Source organism: Benincasa hispida, chromosome 8, assembly GCF_027475165.1.
Source record: "Benincasa hispida cultivar pf3 chromosome 8, pf3_genome.v1.1, whole genome shotgun sequence".
Taxonomy (NCBI): Eukaryota; Viridiplantae; Streptophyta; class Magnoliopsida; order Cucurbitales; family Cucurbitaceae; genus Benincasa; species Benincasa hispida.
In genome coordinates, this window is record NC_143485.1 from 26,487,129 (window position 1) to 26,510,945 (window position 23,817).

At 35.9% G+C, this 23,817-nt stretch overlaps 1 protein-coding gene across 2 annotated transcripts; it reads right to left on the bottom strand.

The window, feature by feature from the left end:
• Positions 1-1,240: 1,240 nt before the first annotated feature.
• IMPL1 (myo-inositol monophosphatase like 1) lies at positions 1,241-21,463 on the bottom strand. 2 transcript variants are annotated; one of them, XM_039038496.2, is made up of 11 exons: positions 20,959-21,463; positions 20,327-20,394; positions 10,779-10,912; positions 9,543-9,631; positions 5,316-5,373; positions 4,643-4,695; positions 3,946-4,044; positions 3,675-3,788; positions 2,649-2,750; positions 1,508-1,650; positions 1,241-1,413 (listed from the first exon to the last, which is right to left on the bottom strand). In XM_039038496.2, the coding sequence occupies exons 1-10, from the start codon at positions 21,250-21,252 to the stop codon at positions 1,552-1,554; spliced, it is 1,110 nt and encodes a 369-aa protein (XP_038894424.1). In that variant the 5' UTR covers positions 21,253-21,463; the 3' UTR covers positions 1,241-1,413; positions 1,508-1,551. The 2 variants fall into 2 exon arrangements, with proteins under 2 accessions (XP_038894424.1, XP_038894425.1); XM_039038497.2 differs by lacking the exon at positions 20,327-20,394.
• Positions 21,464-23,817: the final 2,354 nt, after the last annotated feature.

Genomic DNA, 23,817 nt, shown 5'->3' on the forward strand with positions numbered 1-23,817 from the left:
GGGCACATATTTAGAATACTTCTAATTTATTACTTGATTGACAGTATCTACTTACAGTAGATTGGAGGCTTGAAATTTTGCGTAGTTAATTTTTTTTTGTACAATCACTATACCAATTGAGCTACGCTCATGTTTGCATAGTAAAATTGCCCCTAGGAAAACATGAGCCATAAATAGTTAGAAAGCAAAAAAAAAAAAAAAAAAAAAAAAAGGGGCATACCTTTAAGATTGGAGGGGCTAACACCATGAATATGGGTATATACTCTTGAGTATTCACCATACTCCCTAAAAAACTGCTAGACATTTTTCTTAATATTCCAAATTTTTATCCACTTTTTTATTCACAATTTTCCTAAGTTCAAACACTTTTGTATAATCTATTAAAGAAGACAACAGTAATATTGTAGTGATTGATTAACCAATATTCAAGTCCATATTGATGATGGAATCTTTGCAAGACTTATTTGAGAAGAGTAATTTCATGTTGTCATGGACTAGTTTTACCTCTTCTCACTATGGTTTGATTGAACTTTGTTTACAAAGTTATGTTGTAAAGAAAAACTTAAACAGTAGTCCAAACATTTTTCCTCCCTTTCCGTCTAGGAGAATTTGAACCGCAGACTTCTTCATCACCACACGTACATATGTAAGTCACACTGACTGCTTCTACTCTTTAACTACATAGTAACTTTTTTAACATCTATGCAAAAGGATAATAGACCTAAGTCCAATTTGCAATTGTTGTAGCCTATAAAAATCAGTAAATTTGAAACTTCTATGTGAAAAAGTATTATAAAATATAGATAAAATAAGACTTTTAATAGTTAGAAAAGGTATGATATTTTTTAGAAGGTTAATCTCAAAAGTTACCCTACGTAAATTTGGAAAAATAATTTACTTTAAATTATCTGATAATGAGTTTTACAAAACAGTAAAAACAGTTAAAATTTTCACTCACTTTAAAACCCTGCGAAGTCAATCTCAACTGCACCCTTAGGCTTAATACTGTACTAAATATATCTCTCACAGTGCACATTGCCATTGATTTTACCCTTTTTTTAATTTTTTTTTTTTACTAAGAGGAAAAAAAAAAAAGGAGAAAACATCTTAATGGAGAATTTAACAAAATATAATTCTAAAGAATTCATTGCAATGAAACCTTTTGGCTTCAAAAGCAGTAAGCCCTTATATATATCAAATGCAATGAATGAGAGGAATGTCTTCAAGTAAGATATGAGAATGGAGAATTGACTATTTTTTCCATTACGCATGAGCCTTAACTCTCAATCATGTGTTTCCATGAATGTAAGATTTTTTTATTCAACTTTTCTAAATCAACAAGTATAAACATCACATTATTTAAAGATCTTGACGTATGCACTTTTTCCAACAATTCAATCAAACTCTCACAGCCTGAAAAAAACCAAGAGAAAGTACCTTATGCAATGTGAACATTGAAACTATTGTTTGAAAAGAGAAAATGATGACTAGATCTAATGTAACTTACAACAGTTGCTTGGAGACTTGAGAATTGATATTGAGAGGCACAACTCAAAGATCTGTCAGATAGTTTTCTGGCTTATACCACAATGAGAAATCAATTCCTTTGCTTTTTAGTTTTTCTGTTGCAGAACCAATTTTCTCCAAAAGCTGCAATTCAGAAGAACTTGAAACTAAATTATCTTATAGCATGTAAGCAAGTACACACCAATTATTCCAACACATAGAAAGACATGAAGAGGAACTAGATAATGTTATATTGCATCTCAAATTTTTCTTATCATATTTTTAGAAGAGAATAGAAGATGAGTATTAAATGGAAGCCTCAAAATGACTCTCCAAATTTCATTGGTGTGTCTATTCGTGCAGTTGAAAAATTCCTGATATGTTTCCAATCTCACAATGTCCTTATCCAAGATGTCGAAGGTTTAATTTCCTCTACCCCAGGTGTTGTGTTGAACTTCCCAAAATAAAAGTTTATCATATATATATTTTTAAAGATAATTGCAATGGGTAGCACTTTTAGGGTTAATAATTAAGTGTATAACAACATTTTTAAAGAACTGCAGATATAGCAAAATCTATCAATGATAGGCTCTACTACTGATAGACACTCATATTAGTGATAGACTCTATCACTAATAGACTCCTATTATCGATATAGTTTATCACTGATAGACTCCGGGAGATAGATTTAAATTTTGCTATATCTACAATTTTTTTTGCATTGTACCACGTCTGTTAATACTTTGGGATTGATTGCTATATTTGCAACTGCCCCATAATAATATGTTCTTGAAAGATTAAATATACAAGTAACCCATTAACATGGTATCAAAAACAAGAAATCATGTGTCTTGAGTTATTTTATTCTCATTTTATATTATAGTTCACTTGTTGGGTTGTTGTGCTATTTTTATGCTCATAAGTAAAATGATGTGTTAAGAATATAATAATAGATTAAATATACAGTATAGTAATCTATCAACTTAAGTTTTTTGGTCTAATGATGATTTGAGACTAGTGTTGATATTAAAGAATGATATACAATTTCTAGCCGTAATTTGGAAAGCTTCAAGGATTGTGATAAAGACCAATATCGGGCCTTGAAACAAAAGATGACTTGGGGTTCAGAATGTTAAAATTACCTTGTCATGTACGACACCATTAGAAACCAAAACAGATCTATCAAAGACACTGAACTTTCCCCCATCCATGCGAGTCACTGCTCCACCTGCTTCCTCAACTATCTGAAAATAGAAACGGCCTGCTCAAGAATATGATAAAAATCGTAGGCTAATTGGACTTGAACTAGAAAGAGTTTGAGAAACTAAAATCAAGTTCAAACATAGAAACAAAATTATAACAATTAGGGGGTTGTTTAGACCCCCAACTTCAAGTGGGTGGAGTGGGCTATTATAGCCCACACCATATTTGGAGTTCCAATTATAATAATGGGTGTTTCCAACTATCATAACATACAATTAATTACAGTGTTACTATTTCAAATCTCTCTTTGTTACAATATTTATTATTTCCTACTCATTCTCTCTTTTCTTTTTTGTTACAATGTTTATTATTTCCTACCCAGACTAAAATAATTTGAACCCTAGCACCTTATTATAACCTACTAACTATTATAACTCACGTACTATAATAACTAACTCAATACTCCAAATACTCACTATAGTTCAAAACGAAACAAGAAGCGATGGTTTACTGATGGACAAATGATTGCATACATCAAAGAAGATAACGAAAAAGAAAACTGTGAAGGATAGATATACCCCAAACCAGCAACCTGAAATTTCAAAACGAGTATTTTCGATCCATCGAAATAATAATAATAATAATAATAAATACTAGTTATGCTGATTCTAACTTGTTCCTCCAAAGTCTCTAACAATAGATGGGAGTGAGATTTAAACCTTCGAGGTCAAGGATATATGCCTTAAACCAGTTCAGTGATGCTTAGATTGGCCAAAGTCTCTTTGCTCATTAACAATTTTTCTAACCTACCTCTATATCTATCATAAGAAAAGTACGATATTCCTCTATTTCCATTTTCCCGCAATGCTCCTCGGTTGTGCCTACCAAAATAACCTTCGATTCCCTATTCATATGTTCAATCTAAAGACTGAAAGTATTGTACATTAAGAAGACCAGTGCAGTACCAAAACACCTGCGGCCATATCCCATGGCTTCAGGCGATACTCCCAATACGCTTCTACAATTCCTAGAGCTACATGGCTCATGTCGACTGCTGCTGCACCGAGCCGTCTCACTCCCTGCACAATGAAAAGTCAATAGAGAAAAGAAATCAGTAAATAGGTGGGTAGAGTTATATTTCCTAGGTAAACTTTTATGCCTGTATGTCTCTGAGAAGACTGTAGGGAGGACCACTCTTCATCAATATAGCTAACCAGTAGAAGATAAAAAGAATACCCTGCTGACATCTGTGAATTCTTTAAATAAATCCATATTTGTAGCCCATGGATCGTCATGTTCGTATCCAAATCCTGTAACTAGAAGAGATCGTTCCACCTAAATAAGTTGAAAATAATGTTAAGCCATCAAACAAAGCCATCCACATTATTAAATATAATGGAACACTTCTCCGATGAACTTAATAACAAAAGATGTGCGTGACATGAATACCAAGCTTTCTTTAGTTTCCCCAAATGTGCAAGTTCAGACAAATTTCATAAACATGGATGTCAAGCAGTAAATCAACTGCTTGGAAACAAACAAAATCGTTACCACAATATGATATGATTAATACTATACGAGTGTTATAATTTCTCTTAGCAGAAATAATTGACTTTAGCATGATGTTTCAAGGAAAACGAGTTGTTAGAAACTGGTAAATGTGTGCTGTTATGATTTGTTGGGAGACGATAAGTATTAAGGATGGATTTTTATCCACAAATCTTAACTATTTTTTCAATAAGAAACCAATACAATATAAGAAAGATGATTAAACAGGAAACGATTGTTGGTACATGAAAGTTTTGATAAGATTTCCAGAAAGAAAAAAATAATTCAGTAACAAATTTAAACAAATATCTCCAATGTACTGGGACCTGGAGAACAATGAAAATGCCAACAAACGCGGTCGTTTCCAATTATATAACAAACTCACCTGGCTAGTTTGACTCACATTAATCTTTTGGCCATTGCAAAATGCTCCCCCACCTAACAAAACAAATGTCAATAAACTTAATAATTGTACGTAAACTCTAAAAAGAAACATGTAAAATATAGTTGTAGGCCCTAAAATTTACTCCAATTTTAATTTGGTCCATAAAGATTTGGAAGTTCTGTTGTAGTCCCTCAAGTTTGCAAATAATGCAATACAGGTTCAAATTCTCATTTCTAGATCACATGCAAACACACACGCATGCACGCAGGGTCCAGGTTACTCAAATTTCTTGGCAGTTATTTTATTCTTTCATCCTTCACCCTTCAATATTTTTTTACCTATGGGGTTCGATCAAACTTGAACCTAACCTCCCTGCTTTGGAAGAAGACAGAAACTCTAATAATTGTCTTGACCTGTTCATAGTCTACTAATCTAATCCCAAAATCTACCCTAACATGCTTGTCTCTAATGAGATCTTGATCTTTTATTTGTTAGACAACACTGCAAATCATGTTATGCTTTTCATTAGTTCCGTAATCATTTTTTAAGGATAAGGATTGAATCTGGTTATTATTATAACCTCAGTGACTAATATAGAACTACCAACTTAGAAATAGGGATAAATTTTAGGAATCGAAACTATATTTAAACAAAAAAAATTTAGAAACAGTACCAGCAGTTGCAGTAAATACACGAGTGTTCCAACACATAGGACCCCCAACAAACTCTACCTGAGAAAGGACATGCATTATCAAAGCAAGACCTCACAAAAATATCAGAAATCTTAAAGAGAGAGAGGACCCTCAACAAGCTCTACCTGAAAAAGGACATTCATTATCGAAGCAAGACCTCACAAAATTAACAGAAATCTTTAAAATGAGAGAGAGAGAGAGAACGCAACAACAAGAAGCATGTCAAAGAAAACCAAATCAGCATTCTTATCCAATCAATTCAGTAGACTTGTCCTTTTGAATAAAAGAAAGCAAGAACCTCCCATGATCTTAATTTTCCTGGAACATATGATGATTGATTCTTGATCTCAAAGGCAAAGCTAATATAATCTGTTCAGATTTTCTCTTTAGTCCTCCAATCATTTTTTGCCTCAATCTCTAGAAAATATGATGATAGATTCTTTCCTATTTACCACAATGCTGAGTATAATAAATTTAGGTATGGAAAAAACTTGATTTTTTTTAATAACAAACGTTTAATTGATTAATAGAATGTTCAAAGGCTTACAAAAAAAAAAAAAAACAAACAAACAAACAAACAAAAACAAAAACAAAATCCAGTTCAAAGTTATCAATGAGGAGACCATAGTTAGAAAATAGTTCGCCGGAGGAATTCCAAAGAGAGATACCAGACCACTAATCCCATTCTAAATTCCTGTCCCCAGCATCTTATAAAAAGAAAAATTAATTAATTTTTTTTCATCCTTTAACCCCAAATAGTCCAAATTTCAAAAGATAGCATGACCAGCATTGACCCAAATAATAAGAGCTTTCTTGGTATAATGAATTCCATAAAGAAGTGAATAGCTTCACCAAATCAAGGATTGGAGTTTGAAAGCTGACCGATTGAAACAGATATTTCCACAAAACACTAATAAAGGCACATTCCAGAAAGACGGGCATTGTATCACGATTATCACTTTTCAACCATATGGCGCCATGAACTTACCATGAACATGGCCAACCTTAAGGCTAACTCTAGCCTGTAATGTTGTTTTCGCGTTTTTTTCCCATCGGACCTTTGGCAAGGTTCTCTTGACCCCAAATGAGCTTCATTTATTTTTTTTCATTTGTCTTGAAAATCCACCAAAACTCGCAGCACACGTAAGCATGTTTTTTCTCGTCAACAACATTGTCTAAACTAAGTGTTCTCAACTCGATGCTTGCAACTTGACTTGCTCTTGGCAATTACATCACTTTCACGTGCATTGTAACTCTTTCGCAACTCTAGCCAACTTGCATGTACTCTAGACCAAGTCCCACAGCTCGACTATGCTTTTACAATAGGGCATATCTTGGTTCTCAGTCACACAGCCGTTCCACTTCTATACCAAGTTAGGACCTTACCAGGATGAGTTTTGATCTTTAACGGGCCTGAACTAGCTTTCTATCATGAAGGACTGGCCACTTGTACCTTTGTACGCTTACCAAAATTAGCCCAAAATTAGCTTTCTAACGCTTACCAGGTGCCCACTTGTACCTTAAGATGCCATCTAAATGTTAGGATGTCATCGAGCTTAAACATGCACAATTGACACTCGTGTTCTTTTTATATGTTGGGGCCTTCCAAACATCCATCCATCCATCCAAACATTGTTGAGGCATGAGACATTTACGACCATACGTGTCAAGCCAAATAAGCATATGATGTCAAAGCCAAGGCCCATATGGCAACCTTTGACCCTTGAGAGAGGCAAATTATCGAAACACCTATGACGCCTGGCACTGTCTTTGATTTACCCATCCTCATAGGAAGTCATCCAAGACACTCATCCCACAACGTTGCCCACACCATGGAACACTGCATGTGCCATGCAATGCCTCACTTAGACCCTGCACCATGCCATGGCCTACAGTGGTGGGGAGCCATGGCCTACGGTGGTGGGGAGCCAACACCATGCCTCCCTCTAAAAGTACACTTTAAGGCATTTCCAAGGTGTCACCCTTGCACATCAAAAGTGGCAAGGAGTCACTCACCGATGTGGAGCATACATTTGAACTTTAATTAACACGAAATTTGGTCCATCTTTCACTTATATGCACCCATCTCCAAAGCTACTCATCCAAACTCACGACGGAAACTTGAATTTTAGGGAATGGCCTGATAAGCAGATAATTGGCAATGATTAGGAGCTAGAGCATTAAAAGGTTTGCTTCCAAGTTAAGCTTCCAAATATGAAGAGTAGCAACTCTTCAAGAATGAAAGCCACCAAAAGTCATAATGAATCTAGAAGTTCAGATTCATTCACATATTTATACTAGATGTATCAATTTATAACAATATATTTACATTTATGGAGGTTCATGTATGTAGCTGAAGAATTTTTGTTGAACCTAGTCAATTAAGTGAAAGGTTGTGTCCTTTCAAGTTGTCTTTTTAATTAGTATAAATATCTATGTACTTTTGTCATGTGAATAACACTTTGAATTTGAATGAAATTTCATTAGAGTTTATTCTCTCAAGGTTTATGTTTTTTCTTTGTATTCTTGTGTTTAGAATGCATGTTTTAGGACTTTCAATCTAGTTTGACCAATTAGATTGTGAAAAGTTCGAAATCTTGAAGTTAGGAACAAGTTCTCCTTTCTTCTTGATCATCGACCAATTTTCCAAGCCAAATCTGTTCAGATTCATTATGACTCTTGAATGAAAAGATGCCTTTAGATGCATGAAAAGTTGTAATTTTTCACCATGGGTAGGAATCTTAGTTTGGAAGTAAACATTAAATGCTCCAGCTCCTATCATTGCCAATTATTTGCTTATCATTATGAGAAGATGAAGAGTCACAAGGAATAAGGAAATAGATGAAATTAAATAAAGAATGATGACATGGAAAAGAAAACAAGTAAGGCTATAATCTGTTTAGAGCAAAAGCTCTGATACCAAAATGATAAAGGGAACTACCTCAATCACCTTTGAGAACTCCCCCAAAAAAGGTGAACCTCCACAACAGTAATAAGAATAACCCCGATTAACTATTTAGTAAGCGACCCCAAGAAAGCTAAACATATTTGGCTTGGAAGATTGAACGATGATCAAGAAGAAAGGAGAACTTGTTCCTAACTTCAAGATTTCGAACTTTCCACAATCTAATTGATCAAACTAGATTGAAAGTCCTAAAACATGTATTCTAAACACAAAAATACAAAGAAAAAACATAAACCTTGAGAGAATAAACCCTAATGAAATTTCATTCAAAGTCAAAGTGTTGCTCAAATGACAAAAGTACATAGGTATTTATACTAATTGAAAAGACAACTTGAAAGAACACAACCTTTCACCTAATTGACTAGGTTCAACAAAAGCTCTTCAACTACATACATGAACCTCCATAAATGTAAATACATTATTATAAATTGATACATCTAGTATTAAATATGTGAATGAATCTGAATTTCCAGATTCATTATGACTTTTTGTGGCTTTGATTCTTGAAGGGTTGCAACTCTTCATATTTGGAAGCTTAACTTGGAAGCAGATCTTTTAATGCTCTAGCTCCTAATCATTTCTAATTATTTGCTTATCATGGCCCAAGGCCGATCTTGCACTTCTCTTCTCGGCCCTTTACTTGGCCTTGCAAATGACACCTTGATGCATAATTGTGCTTGCTTGGAAGTACTTGCTTGATGCATGTCAACGTGCTTGCTTTATGATTGCTTGTTCCATGGGAGTTTCAACCCACTCTTAACACCAGCTCATTGTTGGAGTTGGCATAGGACACATGTTTAGCTGAAGGCATGCTTTCTGACTATGTCCGTTTAAGAAAATAGCATATTTTTGTGAACACATCAGTTCATCTTTCTGTTGTCACGTCCAAATCAAACCTCTTTGATAACCAAATGCTTTTTTGTTTCCAATTTCGTCCTCAATCAAACACATTATGGATACTAAAAATGATATACCCCGATCAAATGTGTTTTTGGATGGTTGAATTTTTTCAAGAACCATTTTGTATCTCATTTGTTAGTTTTCAAACTCAGGATTTCAGATCAGTTACAAGATGGGTTTCAAAGTTTGATGATTTTAGACAAGCTTATCCTATTCGCAAAGAAACCTCATTATCTGTTTGAATAATCGATAACGTGACCAAATTTTAGAGGTCAATTTTTTGTTTACTTATCCATTAGTAGAGCACAGCTTGAGACATGCAAATAAAGATTAGTGTGAATACCACAGCTGCAGCAGCAGGACTTCCCCTAAATAAAACGCCAACAGATACTGCAAAGGAAGGATAGCCGTGTGCAAAATTTGTTGTTCCATCTGTGTTTATAAAGAAGTTAAACAACTTGTACTTTTTGGATTATATATGTATGCACATGGTATAGATAAAACAGAGAAATAAGCTAAAATATCCAGTCACAGGATTCGTCTCTAAAGGTAAATAATGAAAAATACATCAAAACATGTTTAGATAGATCTAGTCCTCCATTGATTATAGGGAGTTTCAAGATGAACTTCCTGATCGTACCAGAACTAATGAGCAGATATAAAACAAAGCCTGTACTTACATGGTTCATTAAATAACTAAAAGTACACTGATATCAAATTATCATTGGGACAATATAGACATAGTAGACATTAACTGGCATCAATTAAAGATGATATAAAATTGTCACCAGAAAATCAACATTACCATCTCAAAACTAGAACCCCGACAGCCAAGATGTCAAGAAAAAAGTTCTTTAGACAGCAGGCTCCTCAAAATGCTCATACAATAGCAAATACATAATGTGCTAGCAAATATTAAACATTACCATTTGAAACCTAAAGCCTTCGCATTTAAGAGTTAAGATGTCAAAGCAACAGAGGTTATTTAAAGAGCAATGCTAATCAAAAAGCTCACACATTTACATGTAGATAAATCCATAACTGGAACCGAGCTTCAGAAAATAACTTTGTGAAGAAATTAATTGCAAAATACACTTTCAATTTTTATTTTATTTTTAACAAATCAAGGAGATGAAGGGCTGAATGACAATCGAGTATGTAAGTTATTGGTTCAATACAATCTATTGGACCATAGTTTATGCAATGATCCGAAATGGGGTTAACAAACGTTACCCACATAACATAAACTATTTTAGTATTGAAAGAACAAATAAAAAGATCCAGTGGAATCGTGGATAAACTAAAAATGCAATACATTGACTTTATTTGTCACCGGAAACCGAAATATGTGGAACCACTCAGTTCTTTTTCTTAAAAAACATGCAATTGAAAAGAAATGTAAAACGGTGAGTAAGTTCAGTATCTAACCATTATCAGAAGAAGAATAAAGGAACCATTATTAAGATGCACATATCTTGGGAGCAATAGATAATCTATTATGAAGACGTTGGTTCATCTCCTAATACTGATAAAAAATTTAAACTACTTTATATTTCACATCAAAGACAAAGTTGCAAACCTAAAGGATCAATGCACCAAAGATAATCAGATGATGAATCTCCTATAACTCCTCCCTCTTCTCCAAGGATGAGGTGATCTTTAAAGTTCTTTCTAACGACTTCCAGAATAGCAGCCTCACTCATTTTATCTGTTCTGCAATTAAATCAGGAAACATGCTGAAAACAGAATGCTAATACAAGACACAAAAATGTCAAAAAGACAGATTTATGAGTAAGCCAAAAATATTCGATTTTTCTCTCTGCACAAACTGAGGAAATTTCCCTGAGTAACGTCAAGATCTATAGAGATTGAAGAGCCAAATCAAGTGTTACAATTATTAGGGAAAGGACTGATGATGAGGGTTTAGTTTGACATTTCCAAAAAGTGATGAACCCGGATGAATCCAACCACCTTCCCCTATACTCCCTTCCTCCTCTCCCATCTGACCTAAGCCCTGGCCATGACTGATCTCCAATTACCGCAACCTTAAACTCTTCCACCCCGACAAGTGATTCACTTTCTCCTATCTCCCCTCCTTTTTCCCAACAGCAGCCTCAAGCCACATCTCCCCTCCCTTTCAGCCTTAATGTTTTGGCCTCATTGTTGTCAAAACATGGATGATGTGTTATGGCCATCCCCCAGTCATTCCTCCAAATAAAACCAAGAAGCCACCTGCCACAACTAGCAAAAAAACCCAAACTTCAGAGAGAATTACTTGGCCTCTATTCATCAGTCCACTACGACAAGTCAGCAACCTTGGCCATCAGGGAGGGTTCTTCGGACCATCAATGAAATTTCTTTCTTGGAATGTTCGTGTTGATTATTTCCTTTATTGTGAAATTCTCTATTGTATTTATTGTATTATATTTGCAGTTTTTTATTCTTTCCTTACTTGTAATTGTATATTTCTTCTATTTAAGAAACCCTTTCCTCCTAAAAGAAGTAAGAGAAAATAATGGTTTTTAGCATGGTATCAAAATTTCAAAGGTTTTGAAACCCTAAAAACCCTAATTGTTTTAAAACCTAAAAAAACCCTACTTTTTATCACCGCCGCCGCTGCCGATCAGTCTCCGTTTGTTCGCCGCCGCCGTCAGTCGCCTGAAGCATCGTCTCCAAACGTCGCATCTCCACCGGACTTTGTCGTATCTCCGCCGAACGTGTTTTAGTCATGTTTTTTGGTTGCGTTTTTGGTCGCGTTTTTTCAATTTTAATGCTCGTCCGTTGGTTGTCTGCGTCACCGACCGTTGTTTTTGCTGCTCAGCGCCACCCATCGCCACCGTCAACCGACTGCCACCGTTCGTCGGTTGTCTCATCAAGTTACTGGTTTGTTTAAGCCTCTATTTGGTGTTTTTTTTCTTGGGTCTTTGTTTTTTTCAACGAAATGTCGGACACTAAGGCACCCATCATTCAATGATATGTCAGAAACTAAGGCACCCATCACTCGAGTTTGCAACAATCATGTTCATTCAACCGGTCCCACTGTCCAAATAACTACCATTCGACTTAATGGGGATAATTTTCTTCGTTGGTCCCAAAGTGTTCGGATGCATATTCGTGGATAAGGTAAGATTGGTTACATCACGGGAGAAAAAATCGTCCCTAGTCCAAATGACCCTTCATTGGCCAAGTGGGACGCTGAACACTCCATGGTTATGACTTGGCTTGTCAACTCCATGGTTGAAGACATTGGTTGTAACTACATACGTTACTCTATCCGCCAAGGAATTATGGGATAGTGTAACTCAGATGTAACTCAGATGTATTCTGATTTGGACAACCAGTCACAAGTGTTTGAGTTGAACTTGAAATTGAGTGATATACGACAAGGAACTAACTCAGTTACACAATACTTTCATTCCTTAAAAAGGATTTGGCAAGACCTTGACCTCTTTGATACGTATGAATGGAAGTCTACAAAGGACCAAAAGTACTATAGGAAAACTGTTGAAGATGTCGTATTTACAAATTCCTTGCCAACCTCAATGTTGAGTTTGATGAAGTTAGAGGTAGAATACTTGGAAAAACTACTCTTCCAACTATTAATGATGTTTTTTCTGAAGTTCGTAGGGAAGAAAGTCGCAGGAACGTTATAATTTGTAAAAAAAACTATTGATTCAGTTGAATGCTCTGCGTTCGTGACTGAAAATACTACAAAGAAGGCTTCTGGTCAATCCAACAAGCCACATGAAAAGCCTCGTGTCTAGTGCGACCATTGCAATAAACCTCGACGTACACGTGAAACTTGTTGGAAACTTCATGGAAAACCAGTGAATTGGAAAAGTTCTAAGCAAGGTGCGATTGTACGTGCTAGGATAATTGATGGTCTCTATTACTTTAATGAAGTTTCTGCTGGTCATAAAAAAGTTTATGGCTTGAGTAGTGTTTGTTCTCCATCTATTAAAGAAACTATAATGTTTTGGCATCGTAGATTAGGGCATCCAAATTTCTTTTATTTAAAGTATCTATTTCTCGATTTATTTAAAGATTTGATTGTTCAGTTTTTCGATGTGAAAGTTGCACTTTTGCCAAACATCATCAATCCACCTATTTGCCTAAACCATACAAGGCTTCATCACCTTTTTCCTTAATTTCTACTGATGTTTGGGGTCCGTCTAAAGTCTTAACTCATATGGTAAGCATTGGTTTGTTACCTTTATAGATGACCATACTTGTTTAACTTCGCTTTATTTGGTAACAAAAAAGTCAGAAGTAAAAGAGGTTTCCATTCGGTTTTACAAAATGATTGAGACTCAATTTCAAACTAAAATTCAAATTCTTCACTCTGATAACGGCACTAAATATTTTAATGAACAATTAACCAATTTTTTGCAAGATAAGGGAATCTTCCATCAAGCTACGTGTTGTGACACACCTCAGCAGAATGGCATTGCTGAGCGTAAAAATAGACACTTACTTGAAGTTGCTCGTGCCCTTACCGTCTCTACGAATGTTCTAAAATATTTGTGGGGCGATGTCGTTCTTGCAGCTACATATCTGATCAATCGAATGTCATCTAAGGTTTGAATTTTAGAACTCCTCTGAATCACTTCAATGAATTTTTTCCTAACAACCGACTGTTTTCAGATTTATCAATTAAATTGTTTGGGTGTATTGCTTATGTCCATACTTCTCCCCTTTCTCAAACTAAGCTTGATCCTCGAGCCACTAAATACATTTTTGTAGGCTATGTATGTCATACAAAGGCTTACAAATGTTTTGATCCTTTGACCAACAAGTAATAAGTATTTTGAGAGTATAGATGTGTCTTTTTTGGAAAATCAACATTTTTTTTTGCCCAAATTCTCTTCAGGGGGAGGCATCTAACCTTGAAGATAATTTTTGGGGTACTTCATCTCTCCCAAACATCAATGGTCCTGAAATTATGAGTTCTAGTCCTTCGATGCCAAGTATGGAGAGTTCTTCAGGGGGAGAAGCACTACGAAATGACTCTACAAGTCGAAATCCTAAACTTCAAGTTTATACTAGAAGAAACTTGACTCAAAGAGTTTGAAATCAGACAGTTGACTTATCACAAAACCAATCAAATACTCTGATGAATGATCTTGAAGATCCAGGTATTAGACAGTCTACTCCTAGTTCCCCTAGTTCTACATCTCCTTCTAATCCTTTACCCGATGTATCTGATCTTGATATTCCAATTGCCCATAGGAAAGGTACTCGTAAATGCACCAAATATCTCATTGAAAACTATCTTTCTTATCATAGATTGTCCGACTGTCATAAAACCTTCACATCCAAAATAACCAACCTATTTGTTCCAAGAAATATACAAGAAATCCTAAATAATTTGAATTGGAAATTAGCAGTGATGGAAGAGATTAATGTGCTAAAACAAAATTGCACATGGGACATAGTCGAACTACCAAAAGATAAGAAAACAGTGGGATGCAAATGGGTGTTCACTGTAAAAGGTAAAGTTGATGGTAGTATTGAAAGGTACAAGGCCAGATTGGTTGCCAAGGGGTTCACTCAAATCTATGGCATTGATTATCAAGAAATATTTGCTCCAGTAGCTAAAATTAATTCTATTAGAATCCTGTTGTCTGTTTCAGTTAATTTTGATTGGCCTCTTTATCAACTTGATGTTAAGAATGTCTTTCTCAATGGGGATCTTGAAGAAGAGGTTTTTATGGACTTGACACCTGGTTTTGAGGTGGATCTCGAGATTAATAAAGTGTGCAAGTTAAAGAAATCATTATATGGGCTTAAACAATCTCCTAAAGCATGGTTTGAACAATTTGGAAAGGCAGTCACAAGCTATGGATTCAGTCAAAGTCAAGTTGGTCATACTATGTTCTATAAACATACTAAAAGTGGTAAGTTGGTTGTTTTGATAGTGTATGTTGATGATATCATTCTTACAGGTAATGATGAGACAGGACTGAATATCTTGAAGAAAAACCTTGCTAATGATTTTCAAATCGGACCTGGGAACCTTAAAGTATTTCCTAGGCATGGAGTTTGTCAAGTCTAAAAGTGGCATTCTTGTCAATTTGGAGGAAGTATATTCTTGACCTACTGAAGGAGATAGGTTTACTTGGTTGCAAGATAGCAGAAACTCCCATTGAACAAAATTTAAAATTGGTAGCTGCAACTGAAAAAGAGGTAAAAGAAAAAAAAGTACCAGAGACTTGTAGGGAGCATATACCTCTCTCGTACACGTCCTAACATTGCTTTTGCAGTTAGTGTGGCAAGTCAGTTCATGCATGCTCTCGGGTCAATTCACTTTGAAGTAGTTTATAGAATCGTGAGATATTTGAAAGGTACTCTAAGAAAAGGTATATTATTCACGAAGCATGACCACCTAAATGTTGAGGTTTACACTGATGCTGATTGAGCAGGTAGCACAACTGATGGAAGATCCACTTTGGGTTATTGCTCTTTTGTTGGAAGAAATATGGTTACTTGGCAAAGTAAAAAACAAAGTGTGGTTGCAAGAATTAATGTTGAAACAGAATTTAGGGCATTAGCCCATGGTATTTGTGAGGGCATATGGATAAGAAGACTATCGGAAGAATTGAATTTCTCTCAAACAATTATCATACGTATTTATTGTGATAACAAGTCAGCAATTTCCATTGGCCACAATCCAGTCCTTCATGATAGGAAAAAAAAACATACACGAAGTTGATAAACACTTCATAAAGGAGAAGATTGATGCAGGAATAATATGCATTCCCTTTCTTCCAATAGCAAAGCAAATTGCAGATGTGTTAACTAAAGGTCTTCCAAAGTGACAATTTAAAAAGTTGATTAAGCCGGCCATGAATGATATCTTCAAACCAACTTGAGGGGGAGTGTTGATTATTTCCTTTATTGTGAGATTCTCTATTGTATTTATTTTATTATATTTGCTATTTTTTTTTCTTTCCTTATTTGTAATTGGGTATTTTTTCTATTTAAGAAACTCTTTCCTCCTAAGAGAAATAAGAGAAAATAATGTTTTTCAGCAGTTCGGGGTCTCAATTCTTGGAAGAAAAGGACCTTGGTTAAAAAACTTATACAACAACATAGCCCCAGCATTGTTCTTTCTCCAAGAAACAAAACTATCATCAATTGATTCCTTTTTTATTAAATCTATATGGAGCTCCTCATACATTGGTTTGGGTTCTTATTCTTTGGAGTGAACCTGATTTTTCCATCCTTAAGGTCATCCAAGGCCTTTTCACTGTCTTTGTTCATGTTTCTCTGGCAAATGGTTATTGCTTTTGCCTTACTGCAGTTTATGGTCCATCTAACAATGTTTATCGATCTGCTTTTTGGCAAGAGCTTGATGACCTTGCTGGTTTGGGAGGCGCAAATTGGGTTATTGGTGGTGATTTCAACGTTATGAGGTGGTCAAGGGAGAAATCTCATGATCCCACAATCTCCTCCAGTATGCGTGCTTTTAACCAATGGATTTTTAATTACCAATTACGGAATACTCCTTTGTCGAATGGCTGCTTTACATGGTCTAGCTCTGGTCCCACTCAATATCTCGCTCTTCTTAATCGGTTCTCTCTCACAAAAAGTTGTCTTCATAAATTAGGGACTGTTACTCTCAAACGGCTAGATCGAACTACTTTTGACCACTTTCCTCTGGCTTTGTTCACAGGAAGTATGGCTTGGGGTCCTTGTCCCTTCAGGTTAAAAAATTATTGGCTTAAAGTTCCTAGTTTTCGCACTTTGGTGGAGGATTGGTGGAATCTTCACCCCATAACTGGTTGGCCAAGTCACGACTTCATGATGAAGTTGCAAGGTCTGAAATCTATCATTCGTGATTGGAATACTACACAACAGACGAAAGCATCTCAACTCTTCTCTCTTATGTCTCAATTGTCACAGTTGGATGTTTTGGAAAATAGCGGCCCTCTTAGTGAAGATTAGTTAATTAGCGTCGATTATTTCGAGAAGAGATCGAAAACTTGAATATTCAAGATCATATCCATTGGCAACAACGATGTAAGCTTAAATGGATTCTTGAAGGGGATGAAAATACCAGATTTTTTCACATAATTGTTGCTGTTCGACGTCGTAAAAGTTTGATATCTAAGATCCTCTCTAGGAATGGCACTGGCTTTTTGACTGATCAGGACATTGAGGTTGAATTTTGGGTTTTTACTTCTCCCTTTTTACTAAAGATGATAAACAACGCTTTCTTCCAACCAACCTCGATTGGAGTCCTATTTCCTCCACCCATGCCACTAACTTGGAGCATCATTTCATGAAGAGGAGGTTTATATGGCTGTCTCCTCTCTTGGCACAAGCAAATCTCCTGCCAAGCAAATCTCCTAATTCTGATGGTTTCACTACTGAATTTTTCAAACTTTTTTGGTCCACCATCAAATCTAACATGATGCTTCTGATACAGGATTTTTATACCTCTGGAGTTATTAATGTTAAGCTAAATGAGACTTAAATATGTTTGATCCCTGAGAAAGTAAACTCTAAATTTGTTTTTGATTATCAACCGATTAGTCTCATTCCTTGTGCTTATAAGATTGTGGCTTGTGTTCTTTCAAATCTTCTTAAGTTGATTCTCCCTTTTACTATTGCTGCCAATCAGCTAGCCTTTGTGGTAAACAGGAAAATTCTTGACGCTTCTTTGATGGCCAATGAGCTCATTGATGATTGGTCCTTCCATATGAAGTCCAGGGTGATCCTTAATCTCGATCTGAAGAAGGCTTTTAATACGGTTGATTGGGAATTTCTTGACTATATTCTTATGATTAAAGGTTTTGGTAGTCTTTGGCATACTTGGATCAGAGGTTGCATCTAATTACTCCATTATTATTAATGGCCTTCCTTGGGGGAAGATTATACCTACCTGTGGTATCAGGAAGGGTGATCCTCTCTCCCCTTTCTTATTTATTCTTGTTGCTGATTGCCTAAGTCCTCTTCTTAATCATAGCTCCTCAGTGGATCTTACTATTGCCCACCCTATTGGACATTCGTCTTTTTCCTTGAATCATTTACAATTTGCTGATGATACCTTGTTGTTCTCCATTGTTGGGCGACATGCTTTACAGAATTTGTTTGATGTTGTCCGTATTTTTGAATATGCATCTGGTCTGAAAGTTAATTTTGCTAAGAGTGAGCTCCTCGGTATTCATATTTCTGATTCTGATTTTGATTGGTTGGTGAACTCTTTTGGTTGTAAACGAGATTTCTGGCCATCTACTTGCCTTGGCCTCCCTTTAGGTGGTAATTCCAATCTGTGAATTTTTGGTAGCCGGTGGTGGAGAGAATCAGCAAAGCTTCATAATTAGAAATATGCTTATATTTCGAAAGGTGGCAGACACACTCTCCTTACATATTACTTATCTTTGTTCACGGCTCCCTCGGTCATCAATTGGCTTGACAAGATGGTTTGTCAATTCTTTTGGGAGGGTTCTCATGGTGATGTTGGCATGCATAATGTGAATTGAAGATATATCTCAACAGCCTCAATTATCAGGGGGTCTTGGTCTTGGCAACTTTAAGCATCGAAATTCTGCCCTTCTTGCAAAATGGACATGGCGGTTTCTATCTAAGCATGATGCTTTATGGAGATCTTTCATTGTGGCTAAGTACTATTCTATCGATTGTGTGTGACCTACTCCTATCTCTCGTGCTTCTTTTAAGGCACCATGGAGCTTTATTTGCCAATCTATTGGTTTGGTGGCTTCTCATATTCATCGTCAGCTTGGTGATGGTACTAATATTTCTTTTTGGAATGACTCTTGGCTTCGTTGTGGTGTCCTTTCAACTGTATTTCTGCGGCTTTATCGCGTTGCTCAGCAGCTAGAGGCTACTGTGGCTATTGTGTGAAACTCATCCTCTAGTGCTTGGGACCTAAATCTTCGTCATAATCTTACTGAGTTGGAAATTGGGGAGTGGACAACTTTGTCGCATCACTTGTCTTCTGTCAGATTACGCTCATCCCCTGATTCCTAGATTTGGCCTCTGGATTCTTCTATGGTCTTTTCTGTTAAATCTCTTATGGCTGACTTGGTGGGTACTAGGGCTTTTGCCTCTTCTGATCTTACTCGATGATTTGGAAAGACTGTTACCCTAAGCGAATTAAAATTTTTCTTTGGGAGCTTAGCTGGGGTGCATTAATACTGCTTACCTTTTGCATTGTCATCTTCTTTATATATGTTTTTCTCCCTCTTGGTGCCTCATGTGTTATCAACATGTTGAATCTTCAATTCGTTTGTTTTTCCATTGCCTATTTGCTGCAAAATTTTGGGATATTATTCTGTCTTCTTTTGGATGGTATTTCATTTGCCCTAATTCCACCTCGAATGCTTTGGGTTCCCTATTGGTGGGTCATCCTTTTGGTGGTACTAAGAAGGCAGTTTGGTTGGCTATTGTGCGCCCCTTTTTTTGCCCGTTGTGGGGAGAAAGGAACAGTCGGCTTTTTAATGATTCCTTTTCCCTTTTCAATTGTTTTATGGAATCGGTTATATTTATTGCTTTTTCTTAGTGTAAAACTAAGTACCCTTTTAGTCATTTCAACTTATCTTTTTTAGTGAGCAATTGGCATTTCCTCATGTAATCTCTCTCTAGGGTCTTTCCCATGTTTTCATTTATCTTACCAAAAAAAAGAAAGTAAAGGAACAAATGGAGCAATTGAAAAAGTCCAGACCAAAACAACCCTCAGGCCACAATAATATCTGGTCGAGGCTTAAGCAGTTTTGCCTAGAGGTAACTTGGCCAAAACATAGTATAAATTTGAGTGATTCTCCAGAGCACCAAATATGAAACGTTTTTAAGAATGACATGCAGCAATTAAGAACATCGATAGCTTTATGAACATGCATAGATTTCTTTCCACTCATTCTATACGTTCACTTCTCTTTTACCTTAAAAAAAAAATATAAATAAATAAATGTACATGTTTCACTCTATTTCTTTCTTTATCCAAGAAAATTGCGAGCAAGGAACTCCATGTAATTTCATGTGACGACGAACAATTTCATTTCACATCACAAAACTAAATCCATATTGCAAAGTTATAGTTTGATATGACACAAAGCATAAAACTTATGGCGTGATAGTTGAAATTTCCTAGGGAATTCTTACTCGGTTACTAAGTCTGTCAATCCTTTATATTGAACATTCCGAGGCTTATTAACAGCATCCATCACCACCTGGGAACATCAAGGTAAAGGACTGAAAACTCACATAATGCAGCCAACAAGCAAATACTTTAGTGACCATTTTCTCAAAAGGCAGCAGCCATGTTAATAAGTTGTTCATAGTGAAGCAAACTTCAGAAGCTAAAATTCAGACACTGATATGGAATAACTTTCAAATGACCCTAAGCAACTGCTTCTAATTCCCCAGCAGGATACACCCTTTTGGTCCATGTCATATTAATTATCACTTCAGAAGCTAGAATTCCACGCCACATTTTTATACCAAGATGAACATAGTTTTGAATTGTAAGACTTCTGAATGTTCTTAAAATCGCGAGTTCTCGAAATATCGCAGACCACAGCTATCCAAAGCAAACTAAATAAAACAACCCCACTTGAACTTTGACTTCCAAAACAAGATATCACTATACATGTTTGGTTCTCATACGTCAGAAGCTCCTAAGTTCAACAAACAAGAAATTCGAAAAGGCGATAAAAAGGGGGAAAAGGAAGAAGAACAAACTAGTAAACTAAAAGAATTTATTAGGATAAAAATATCATCATCACATCACAAACCTCGGCTCCTGTCTTGGCAGCATTCTCAACGACTTGAAGTAGCTGGGCAGGTGGAATGGGTCCAATAGACTTGGCACCCACTTTTGGGTACTGCTTGCGGTAAGAAATTTCAGACAATGCAGCCCTGGTTTTCGCCAATTTGGTGCCCAATGGTCTAATTGAGGGAAACCGACGATTGCAATCTCTCCTGGCGTTGAAAAAAACATCGAGGGGTGGACTGAGGGAGGAAATTGATCTGCAAATTGTAGAAAATGGGAAGTGGGCGTTCGTCGAGAAGGCAGTGGAGATGGCCATTTTTTCAAGTGTTGAAAGAGAGAGGATCCACTTCAACGCTTTCTAGGAAAGGTTTCGAAAATGGTATGTAGCTCTTAAACATCTGATTCTAATTGCCACGAAATACCGACAGGGGAACCATCCGTTCTTCCTCTTTGGAATCTTCCGGCTTCTGTTTTCTGCTTTAGACTTCACTTTGGATTGTTTGGGCCGCTCAATCGAGTTTTGAAGTGTTGCTGATAGGGAATGGGCAGTACTTTAAAGCCCCAGTGAAAATTGGTATAATATCCGCACATTGAAAATTGGAATTAAATGTAATGAAATTTAATAATAAAATGAAAGAAATTAAATGTAATAATATTTATTTCCTTTTTTGTTTTATTATTATTATTATTATTTAAAAAAAAAATCAAACCCCACCTCCCATCTTATCGTTTTCTCCTTCCAATGAACAACGGCAATGCCCACGATCTCCAATCAATGTCCTATGACACCGCAGCATACAACTTCAATGGCCACAACGCTTGCGACTTCTAGCAACTTTAAGCAGCATCTCGCATGATCAAAACACCCTAACAACAACGTTTTTCCCCTTCTTGACAATTGTTCGACAATTCCCTATTCTATTTCGACATTAGATTTGAGTTACCCACTTCTTAATAGCTCCAAATTTCGAACAACAACCAACAAGGATTAAAGTTGTTTTGCATGTTTGTTTGATTCAAGGTTCCATTGGGCAAGGAAGAGGTTGAGCTTCTAGTTTCTAGAGTTTGCGATTAGAGGTGAGTAATCTTACTACTGGAACCGCTTTTGTGCCGATAAATTTATGATTTATGTTGGGGATTGTAAGACTAGTTACTAGGATAATTTTGACTATTCTGAGATTTAATGGATTGTTTAGAAAAGATATATGAGCATGTGATAATATGTCTGAAGCATGTTAATGTATGAGCATGATTTAGAATTTTATGAGATATATTAAAAGGACGATTGAGCATGATCTTAAATTATGAATTAAGCGACCCTACTACGGGAATGTCTTAAAATTAGGTGAAAGTTGGAGCATTTTGTTGATGTGCTTATTTATGTGATTTATTATGAAAGTGTGTAAGCTATATGATGCATTATGATATTTCAAATGTTTGATTGTTTACATGAGTTAGTGCATGAAAGTGATGTACTAGAGTGGATCCATTAATACTAGATTAATTACGTATGTTGAGGTTTATTAACATGATTAAGACCTTGATCAGGAGATTTTAAAGGATTCATGATTATGTGAACGTTATATGTAATATGAAGTTAGATGCAATCTCTTTTCCTTTCCAGGCTATGTGATTGCATGAAAGTGATGCACGTCTAAGGGCGCTAGTACATGAAAGAGATGTACTAGGGCTAGTGTGTATGAAAGTGATACATACCTAGAGGGTACTGGGGTGTACGTAAGAGGTACACGCTCAGTGGGTTATGTGTATACGAAAGAGGTGTATACATAACCATGTGTACGAAAGAGGTACGCATCCCTACATTTATAGAGAGGATCTGGGTGTACGAAAGAGGTACATACTCAATGGGTTAGGTGTACGAAAGAGGTGTATACTTAACCAGGTGTACGAAAGAGGTACACATTCAGTGGGTTATGTGTATACGAAAGAGGTGTATACGTAACCATTGTACGAAAGAGGTACACATTAAGTGGGTTATGTGTATACGAAAGAGGTGTATGCATAACCATGCGTATGTAAGAGATTGTGTTTCCTTCGGGATTCACCAGTTTGTGTCTCCTTCGGGATTCACCAGAGGTAATGGGCATACTTAACTACAGTAGGATAGAACTCAGTCTCCTTCTTGTTTCATGTGTATATGTGTCCCATGAGAACTAGAGCAGTTTATATGTTTCACCAGAGGTGGGTATCTAGAGAACATAGATGTCTAGCCTGACCCCAGTAGTAGGGTTACTTACTGAGTATTTTATACTCATTTTTTCTCATATTGTTGTTTCAGGTAAGGGTAGAGATGCACCGACGATGGATAACGGAATTCATGATCGAACCACTGAGACTCGTTTTCACACTTCCGCATCATGAGATTTAGAGTTCTTTTCATGTTCCTCTTAATTTTTAGTTTTGATGTTTAAAACTTACTTTTAAGAATCGTTTTTCAAACTTATTTATTATCCTTTATGATTTATGGGTATCCTACTATTGATTTAGTATTTGAATTTAACGAAAGTCTTTTGAACTTACCTTATTTAATTAGCATTTATTTTGTCATAACCGAGTATTGTTTTAAGTTCCATGCATGCATGTATTTAATAACGGCCTAACTTAAGTCCTAGGGGGTCGAGTCGTTATTGAGTTTTTCATATCCAGATTCATATTTTCTAGTAGACATATTTGTTGGGTTTTATGCCTTAAAACTCATGATAGTAAATGTAAATAATCGATTGTCATCAATAAAGAATTATTGATGTTATTTCAATAAATGTTAGTAATTATGTTGTATTCGTTTTGTCTTAATAACCTTAAATCCAATAAACTAATATCATAAGTTATCTTATAAGTCTTGAACTGTATGTGGAGACAT

Coding starts and splice junctions, on each gene's coding strand:
- IMPL1 (XM_039038496.2), bottom strand. CDS start 21,252: ATGGCCATCTCCACTGCCTTCTCGACGAACGCCCACTTCCCATTTTCT. Junction 10,913..20,326: donor TTGACAGACTTAGTAACCGA/GTAAGAATTCCC, acceptor ATTTAATTGCAG/AACAGATAAAATGAGTGAGG. Junction 5,374..9,542: donor GTCCTGCTGCTGCAGCTGTG/GTATTCACACTA, acceptor GTCCTTTCTCAG/GTAGAGTTTGTTGGGGGTCC.